The 10,283-nt window shown below is 41.5% G+C and overlaps 1 protein-coding gene across 1 annotated transcript; it reads right to left on the bottom strand.

The window, feature by feature from the left end:
• Nucleotides 1-1,031: 1,031 nt before the first annotated feature.
• On the bottom strand, nt 1,032-9,387 carry irs4a (insulin receptor substrate 4a). Its single transcript, XM_082141241.1, has 2 exons — nt 6,012-9,387; nt 1,032-2,881 (listed from the first exon to the last, which is right to left on the bottom strand). Exons 1-2 carry the CDS (start codon nt 9,109-9,111, stop codon nt 2,877-2,879), a joined length of 3,105 nt encoding a protein of 1,034 aa, XP_081997367.1. The 5' UTR covers nt 9,112-9,387; the 3' UTR covers nt 1,032-2,876.
• Between the last annotated feature and the right edge of the window lie 896 nt (nt 9,388-10,283).

Here is a 10,283-nt window from a genome sequence, read left to right as displayed (position 1 = left end):
CACACACACACACACACGCAGTATCAGTCAAAAGTTTGGAAACATTACTATTCTCATTACTCTTCTGCTCACCAAGACTGCATTTATTTGATCAAAAATACAGTAAAAACTGTAATATTGTGAAATATTATTACAATTTTAAACAGCCGTTTTCTATGTGAATATATAGTCAAATATAATTTATTCCTGTGATCAAAGCTATATTTTCAGCATCATTACTCCAGTCTTCAGTGTCACATGATCCTTCAGAAATCATTCTGATATGATTTAATATCAATGTTGGAAAAAGTTTGCTGATCAATATTTTTTTTCAGTGATACTTTTTCAGGATTCATTGATTAATACAAAGTTAAAAAGTAATTATTCAAAATAGAAATCTTTTGTAGTCTTTACTATCACTTTTTATTAATTTAACACATCCTTGCAGAATAAAATTATTAATTTCTTCCAAATAAAAAATAAATAAAAATGAGTGACCCCAAACTTTTGAACGATAGTGTATATTCTTACAAAAGATTTCTATTGTAAATAAATGCTGTTATTTTTAAACTTTTAATTAATCAATGAATCCTGAAAAAATATTGATCAGCACAACTGTTTCCAACACTGATAATAAATCATAATCAGAATGATTTGTGAAGGATCATGTGACACTGAAGACTGGAGTAATGATGCTGAAAATTCAGCTTTGATCACAGGAATAAATTACATTTAAAAAAAAGATTAATATCTATTTTAAATTGTAATACTTAAAAAAATTTACTATATTTTTTTATCAAATAAATGAAAAATTTTATGTAATGTAATGTAATGTAACTTGATTTTACTAATTGACTACATCCATATTTAAGGCTTAATTTCCCCCTCATTTCAGGGACGTGGTCTTCAGAGAGGAGGGATGCTCTTCTCTGTCCAGTAGAGGTCAGCGATATCAACTACAGTACAGGACAATAAGTGTAAAGCTGGCTCTTAACATGTCCACAGCCATGTTGCATCATATAAGACATGAGAAATCACAAGCACATGAGAGATACCTTGGCACTTTTTTTATTGCAATAGCTCTATTACAAGCAAAAAACAATCTAATAAATATACACAAAAAACAAAATATAAAAATGTAGAAGTGACCAAAAAAAAGAAAGAAAAGAACTCAAACACCCTCATCCTTGAAACCAAACGAGGTGCCGTGTAGAATGTCGACTAGAGAAGGGATATCAAAAATTACAATATTTACAAAAGGAAGACGGCGCTGATAATGCTCTGCTTCAGTCATTATTATCAACAAGCTTTCAGCATAACTGAGTACTGACCATATGAACAGCAAACTGTTGACACACTCAAATGCTTCTTCTTCTTTTTTTCTTTTTTTTGTCCAACTCTTCCTTTCAATCATTGTAAAAGGCAAACAACTCGACACAATATCAGAATCCCCAAAATATAACCTCAGTAGAGCCCCAAGTATAAAAAAAACAGAACAAAAAAACACACATTTGATTATTTTCCCAGGCTGTCACGGTAGTTATTGTGTAGCAAAATCCCCAAGAAACGGTATACTACTGTTTTTTTTTCCATTTTTTTTTTTCATTTCACATTTTACTTACATTAAAGCAACGCGATATCATGACACAATAGCCAGTCAAAAAGAAAAAAAAAAAAATTTTTTTTTAAAGAGCGCGCCAACGAGTGTGACGTCACGCAACCCAAACGAGTGAAAAAAAATAAATAAAAATCACTGACGTATGATTTCGTCCCAACAGAATCTGGACTACTACTGTAAAGCTTACACATCTCACTACACAACCACAACCTCAACCCAAAACCTCTTCATATAAAGCTTTCAGGTTCAAGCGAGAGGAAAAAGGACTAGAAAAAAAGGCCCAAGAGATGAGAGGTTTTTCTGAAGTCGTATATACACTGAACTCCCGCTCTCAAACCGTGCCGTAAACGCGGTGACCGTCACTCAATAAATAATCAATAAATAATCAATAAATAAAACAAACCGTGGGGAATGCAGAGTAGCACGACTGTGAGGTGGCAGTTCGTCAGACTAGTAGTGAAATGCAAATACAGAAAACCACGAGAAGTGCCATCGAAACACCCGCCGTTTGTGTAAACAATGCCGCGTCGCATTTTAAACGAGGACAGGAAAGCCGTGGTCGTGGAGAAACGGTATTCTGCATCACGTGACTTCACATTAATACTAATTAGAGGATTTCATGAGCGTTTTTCAGGAGGTAGCAACTCAGAAACACTGTCACGTCAAAAAACTAAACAAAAACAAAAGTGCACGATTGGAAAAGTGTCTTTTAAGTTCGCCCAATTTTAACGTTTTCACGGACACTCGCGGGGGCCGTTTTCATGCGCCGTTTCACGACTCTAAAGCGAGACAAAATCCACCCCTGAAAAAATATTTTGACTTTATACAAATCAAAACCAGTGGAACTAAAGTGTGGCGAGCGTCTTGAGGAGTGGCTCCTTATACAAAAAAAATGAGATTCAATATACAAGCTTCTCATATATTTACACGGATCCGGTCGCGGAGCAACACAAACCTGTAACCAAAAAGAGCCATGATGCGTTTCAGTTTGTTCGTACACACAAAAATAGAAGTGCTAGATATCTGAAGCTCACAGTTCTAGTTTAGCGAACCCGCTCTAGTAAACAAGACCGGAAAAACAAAAAACAAACAGTATCATTCGGACAAAAACAGACAAATGAACCCGGTTGTTGAGGCAGTTATGTGGGAAACACGGAGCGTAAGAGGTTGTGCAGTTTCTCAGTCTGTGTTGTTGGAGGTCTGAGGAGGAGGATGATTCCTCTTCATCGCTCCAGAGGTCGTGTCCTGATTCTCCCTCGGGCACCGTTGTATTACTCGCTCAATCTGCAGGGATGAGGAGATGGATATTATGTTAGATGTTGGATATTAGCATTCCTGGGTTTGATTTCCAGGGGAATTATTAAACGTATAGCTTTCATACAACAGAAGTCGTTTTGGATATCAAGCAACTTTTATATATACTGGAACCACGTAAATCAGTAACTTTTTTTTCTACCTTAATATTAACGTTAAAGGGTTAGTTCACCCAAAAATGAAAGTTCTGTCAGTATTTACTCTCCCTCATGTTGTTCCAACCCCGTAAGACCTTCGTTCATCTTCGGAACACAAATTAAGATATTTTTGATGAAATCTGAGAGCTGTCTCACTTCTCCATAGGCTGCTATGGGATCGAGATCTGCCATCCCAGAAAAGTTAGTAAAGACATTGTTAAAATAGTCCAAGTGACTACAGTGGCTCAACCTTAAGTTTATCAAGCGACGAGAATACTTTTTGTGCGCAAAAATAACGACTTTATTCAACTCTTCATGTTCTTCTGTGTTTCTCTGAGTGAGTTCACGTAGTGTAACAGCGCAGCGCTTCCGGGTTGTACGTCAGAACGGAGGCTAGCTATTGGCCAGCATCACACACATGACCAGCGTCGGGCAATAGTGAGCCTCCGTTCTGACGCGCAACCCGAAGTTACACTAAGTGAACTCACTCAGAGAAACACAGAAGAACATGAAGAGTTGAATAAAGTCGTTATTTTTGCGCACAAAAAGTATTCTCGTCGCTTGATAAACTTAAGGTTGAGCCACTGTAGTCACTTGGACTATTTTAACGATGTCTTTACTAACTTTTCTGGGATGACAGATATCGATTACCCAGAAGCCTATGGAGGAGTGATCCAGCTCTCAGATTTCATCAAAAATATCTTAATTTGTGTTCCGAAGATGAACGAAAGTCTTACGGGGTTGAGGATGAGTAATTACTAACAGAACTTTCATTTTTGGGTGAACTAACCCTTTAATGTCTATTATGAATTGTTAAGGACAAAACTGATTGGGATCCAGATATATTTCAACCCATTAATGTTTGTTTGTTGTTATAGCAGACCTAATTTTTGAAAAATATAACCATAAATTGGCAATCAGGATAATGATGTTTAGACAGCGGTTTTCCTAAATGCTTAGAAGCAAAACCTTCTATATGCATAGGTTGAATGATTTCAGAAAATAAACACTTCTCATCTCTTATGATATAGTCTATCATCTCTTAGAGTAAAAATAAATAAAAAAACATTTGAAGGGACAAGTTCAGCCGAAAATGAAAATTCTGTCATCATTTTCTTGTTCAAGTTTTTTTCTTCTGTTAAACACAAAAGAAGATATTTTGAAGAATGTCAGAATGGACCCCATTGAATAACATAGTATTTTTTCCAATACTATGGATGTCAATGGGGTCCATAAACTGTTTGGTTGCCCATATTTATCATCTTTTGTGTTCGGAAGAAGAAACAAACTCAAACGGGTTTTAAAGAACTTAATAGAGTTTTCATTTTCGGGTGAACTAACCTTTAACCTTTGCTTATAGTGTGTGGAATTTCCTTTTTGTTGTTGTTGTTGTTCATTAACAGAAGATGTAATATAGTGTGAGTGCAAGTCTAATCAAAGCTTTTAGAAATATTGCAAGCAAATAAGCAAGACAAATTGTCAACTTCAGCTGACTCTCGTGATAAAGTGAGTGCAATGTCAGCCGCAAACTTCTTGTTGAAATGATATACAGTACAGGCCAAAAGTTTGGACACATTACTATTTTTAATGTTTTTGAAAGAAGTTTCTTCTGCTCATCAAGCCTGCATTTATTTGATCAAAAATACAGAAAGAAATGTAATATTGTGATATTATTACAATTTAAAATAATTGGTTTTCAATTTATTATACTTTAAATGATCATTTATTTCTGTGATGCAAAGCTGAATTTTCAGCATCATTACTCCAGTCTATCACATGATCCTTTAGAAATCATTCTAATATGATGATTCATTATCAAAGTTGGAAACAGTTCTGCTGCTTAATATTTTTTCATAACCTGTGATACTTTTTTAGGATACTTTGATGAATAGAAAGTAAAAAAAAAAAAAAAGAAGCAAATGTTTTAAAAATAGAAATCTTTTGTAACAGCAATATACACTACTGGTCAGTCATTTGGGGTCAGTCATTTTTTTTCTTTCTTTTTTTGAAATAAATCAATACTTTTATTCAGCAAGGATGCGTTAAAGTGATAAAAAGTGATAGTAAAGAAGATTTATATTATTAGAAAATATTTTTTTATTTTGAATAAATGCAGTTCTTTTTAACCTTTTATTCATCAAATATATTAGGCAGCAGAACTGTGTCCAACACTCATAATAAATCAGAATATTAGAATGATTTCTAAAGGATCATGTGATAGACTGGAGTAATGATCCTGAAAATTCAGCTTTGCATCACAGAAATAAATGACAATTTAAAGTATAATAAATTGAAAACCAATTATTTTAAATTGTAATAATATCACAATATTACATTTTTTTCTGTATTTTTTATCTAATAGATGCAGGCTTGATGAGCAGAAGAAACTTAAAAAATAGTAATGTTTCCAAACTTTTGGCCTGTACTGTAGGTGTGGAAGAAAATCATCATCAGCATCAGGAATGCATCTTTGATGGACCAAGAATTCAAACATTTTAAGTCATCTTGGTAAAAGTTTTACTTTGACCGTCAAACCTGTGAAAGCGAGTATTTTATGCAGCATGCAAGTGGATTCCTTTAATATCATACTTGCACATCACAACATCTGTGCACATGAAGTGCTCTTTACCCAGTGCTTTTCAAAGTGTGCAAAACCAAGTTTCAAATCATGTTCAATCAATAATAATAAAAAAAAAAGAAGAAGAATGTCTTTGAAAGCAACAGCAATATTTTTTACTATAACAACAGCAAGTTGAAATGACAATTCTGTCCATCGTCTCTTCATAGGACAACTTAAGTAAGTCTTAACAGTCTTAAGTAAGTCTTTTTAAATCTGTTTACTTTACATCACATAGCTTGCATTCACACATGACAAACTCAGAAATGAATGTTGATGCAGCATGCAGCCTTTTACTTGCGGTCACTTATCTTGTAGCATAATGGGAGACAGAGATGCAACCAACCTTTTGAGGCAGTGGCACGTCCTCCCGAAATGGAGAAGTCTATACCAGCGTACGCATCGCTCTCTTGGAGGTTGCTGTTAGCGGTGCGCGGAGGGGGCGTGTCACGGGCAACTCTGGCCACGCCTCTCAGGTCCAGAGCGATGTAGTTGAGGTAGCTGGATGAGGCGGTAGCGGCGTCCGAGTGCGACCACATGCTATCGAAGGAGGTGGAGTTTTGCCATCTGCTAGCTTCCGGGGGATTCTGATTGGCTGAGGGTCTGATCCCGCAACCGCTAGCGAACGAAGCAGGCGAAGGGATGAAAGTCTCTGAACTGTGTCGTCTCCTTCCCTGTGGATCCGCCCTGATGACCTTCGGCTCCGTGTGAGCGAGCCGTTCGGAGACGCAAAGATGCTGCATCGTTCTCAACGGATCGTCTCCGTCGTGCGTTTTCTCAGGATCCAAATTAGCGGACGCTTGTCCATAGGAGCATCCTAAGGGACGGGCGTAGTTAGGAGGGTTCCACGGAGCTACAAGCGAGTGCCGAGGAGGCCGGTCCTTCAGGAGGCTATCCATGTTTAGTCCCAAATAGTCATGATCCGGTGAGGAGCAACATAGGCGATAGCAGGGCTGGGAAGGCGGCGGAGTTGAGGGCGAGTCTACGGAGGACGGCGACACTGCAGTGTGACAGGGACGCGACACAAAGTCCATGTGAATGTACTCTCCGGGACTAGGCGGGGTTTGGGGATCGGGTGGAGACATGGGAATGTAGTCCATCTTTTGGTGCTTGTCTCGGGACGGGGCTTTGTAGGAGCGTGGGAGAGAGAAGTATGAGGCCTTCGGGCCTTCCGGTGAGGCTTGGGAGAAGCCTTCAGTCACGGTGAGTTGGGACATGTCCATGTAGTCGTCGTACTCCGCCTGCTCCCTGCTGGAAGTGCCGTCGCCCGGGAGCATCATCATGTAGCCGAATCGTTCCGCTTGCTGCGAGGAACACGGGTGGACGGGATGGTTTGCTCTGGGATGCATAGGGGTGTAATCTGCATTCGGAGAGGGAGCAATGCTGTAAATCATAGGCATGTAGCCGTCATCTTTCGGGAGTTTCTTCTGACACTCGGAGCTGAGCAAGAGAGGCTTGTTTGGATAATGCAACTCAGACTTATAAGCTGACTTCAGGATGCACGAGCAAACCTGGTGTCGTTTCGACTCCACCGGGCTCGGTTCGTCCAAAGAGGACGAAGTTTGCGTAGCTTTCTGCTGCGTGACGCTTAAACTCCCGCCTAGTTTTGGCTTGGACGAATGTGCTAGCTTAAGGAAAGTCCTTTCCATGTAACTGCTCTCCTCTTCGAAAGTCCTTGCTCCATCTTTATGCCAATCCATGGTCATGTATTCAGTCAGACGGTAGTCTTCCCTTATCGGAGGCGTGCCGCCGTGGGATTCGGGAGTGGTGCAACTTGCGTGGAAGTACCTGAAGTCGCACGGGCTCGGGCAGAATTCGTCAGAGGAGTTGAAGCCGCCGTCACTTGGCGAGCCACAAATGGAGGAGCTAGAGGGGCGAGTGTGTGTGTCGGAGGCCGAGCCGTGTCCACTACTGCTGGACACGCTAATGGGGCTGGTGGCGGACAGGAAGTGAGACACAGGAAGTGATGCGGAGCGGGTGTGCTGGCTCGAATTTGGTGAGGCGTGAGTGCAGCAGCTGCCACTTTCTTCCCGGCCCACACTGAGGATCGGGGTGTTTAGATGCACAAGGCTTCCCGTGCCGGAGCTGAGGGGTCGATCTTGAGTGCCTTCGCCCTCGCTGGACGTCCGGTAGCGTTGCCCTCGCCCTTTGTTTTTCCCGGTCGGCGGCGTTCCCGTCACCGAATCTGTTCTGGACGGGCGCTGCAGTCCGGTTTGGCTTGGGGGAAGGTTGCCGAGATGCCGACGAGTCGTTATAAACGGAATTGGATTTGAGCTGGAGGACTGGCTTTTGCTCCGCGGCCTAAAGTCCGGAAAGGCCTTCAAAGCCTTCATAGTGTCCAGAATGGTCTCGTGCATGTTCTGCGCAACCACAGAGTCCTCGACTTGCACCCAGATTTCACCGGGGCCGATGGAAGAAGAGCGGCCCACCTCGATAAAGAAGAAGCTCTCGGAGTGGCCGCAGCGACGGATGTTCATCAGCGGCAGGTTGACGGCGGGCGTCTCCGAGTTCAGCTTCACCAGGTGAATAGTTTTGGCAGAAAGGCACAGACGGTACACCCCCATTAAATTCCTAGTCTGACCCAAGCCTTTAGGTTTGACGTTTACCTGCCACACCTCCTTGAAAATAGTCCCCGGCGAAATCGTACCGTAACCGTCGTCAAGTTCGTCGTTGTCCAACTGCCCCTTTTTTCCCTCCGTCATAAGTTCGGTGAGCGACAAGTACCACTCCTCTTGCTCCTGTTCGCTCTCGGCGACCACCGCAAAGTACTCGTCTTTAGTATAAAGGGCAATGAGGTATTTGTTCTTGGCATCAGCCCTTTTGTTGACCGTAAAACACTGTGATAGGTAAATCACCCTTTTGGCAGGGCATGTAACACCGGAGGCAGCAGCTTTAAGGGCGTTTCGAAATTTCTTCTCGCTGTCGTAGTACTCCAACCGACTAGGCCCGAGGTTGCTGGCGCCCCTAAGGACAAAGAACCTCTTGTGGCCATGTTTCTGTTTCCGGAGATAGCCACATTTCCATATGTCCCGGTCCACGCCGGAGGAGCAGACGGCAGCGGCGGCCAGGGCAGCAGCGGTGGTGTCGGCGCTGAGTACGCGGCAGAAGGCAGAGTCGTGCACCTTATACTGGAGGGGTGGCAGGTTCTTCCTCAATATAGCATCCTGAGGGCTCTCATCTGGGAACAGATGATGCACTTTAAAGTGGTAAGGCGGATGGTACCTCCTCTGTGGCTGAGAATGAGAGGAGGCTGTTAAGTGCATGGGCAAACGGGAGCTGTTATTGATTGAGGTGGTGGAGGAAGAGGAGGAAGATGAGGATGGTGGCTCCCCGGTAGCACAAGAGATGTCGCCGTTAGTCGCGGTCGTTTTCGTGACAACGCGACGCGGTTGTGCCTCCAATGTCAACATGACGCCGTGATTCGGTAAATGCGGCCGATCTTCCATGGGACAATGCAATGAAAGGTCACTTTACCTCAGCTTTACGCCGATGCACGGCCCATTTTGTTGGCTAGCTCTGATACAATTACACGTTCGAGTAATCCGTGCTGCTTTCCGATGTATCGCCGCGGTGATTGTTCAGCACGACAAGCACGACGAAACGTTGCATCTTCGCGGAGCCTCCATCATCGCTCGCTGCCATTATAAATCTTTATTTGCCCGCTTCACTCATGGTGGCTACACATCACTACAGCCCAGCGAAAACATCACGTGACGCGCACGTCAGCGTACTGCGCGGGGTGAACGGCGTCAGGAGACGCTGCTGATTGGGCCGCTCGTGTGACAGACAGCACTCTAAACCAATCAGAGCCGTCGTTCCAGCAACTGCTTCTTGTTGATTGGAGGAGCGCGCTGCCTCTGTGTGCTGGTGCTGGAATATATATATTTGGAATGAAAATAAGAGCCAAAAGACGAGAACGAGATGGTTTATTTCACACAAGAATGTAGTTTTACATTTTTAAAATATTGAAAATAAAATATTGGACGATTTTAAGGAGACTTACTGTCTCGCGCTGATCTGTCAGTCAAAAGTTTGGACACTTCTGCTCATTTTTTATTATAATAATTTTATTATTATGGCACTATTCAAATAGTTTTAGAATAATAGCATCACAAGAAATTTAAGTATAGAAACCATGTGGCTAGAAAGTGGTAATGTACAAAAAGAAAGAAAAAAATAAATATATATATTCTTATTTTTTTCTATTATACATATACACACACGCACACACACGCACACACACACACACACACACACACACACACACACACACACACACACACACACACACACACACACACACACACACACACACACACACACACACACACACACACACATATATATATATATATATATACATAGTTTGCTGCAATCTCAAATAGCCTACTGACATTTGATCTCATTGTAATTATTTACAATCCCATGATTTATTATTTTTATGTTTTGCAGGGACAGACAAACTTCATGTTTGTGAGGATGGAGGAAGTTCATTCTTTTCTTTTAGTCTGTCTGATGTTTTATTCTGACCGAATCTGACATGATTAATAAAAAGAATAATACGTTTACATGTTGTATCTTAATTTACTGCCTTAAATGCTCATTATGAACACTCAGG

This window comes from Leuciscus leuciscus, assembly GCF_965113295.1.
Source record: "Leuciscus leuciscus genome assembly, chromosome: 16".
NCBI classification, from domain to species: Eukaryota; Metazoa; Chordata; class Actinopteri; order Cypriniformes; family Leuciscidae; genus Leuciscus; species Leuciscus leuciscus.
This window is presented reverse-complemented; position numbering and strand designations above follow the sequence as displayed.

Bases quoted from the DNA above. Each gene is read 5' to 3' on its own strand.
- irs4a (XM_082141241.1), bottom strand. From the start codon at position 9,111: ATGGAAGATCGGCCGCATTTACCGAATCACGGCGTCATGTTGACATTG.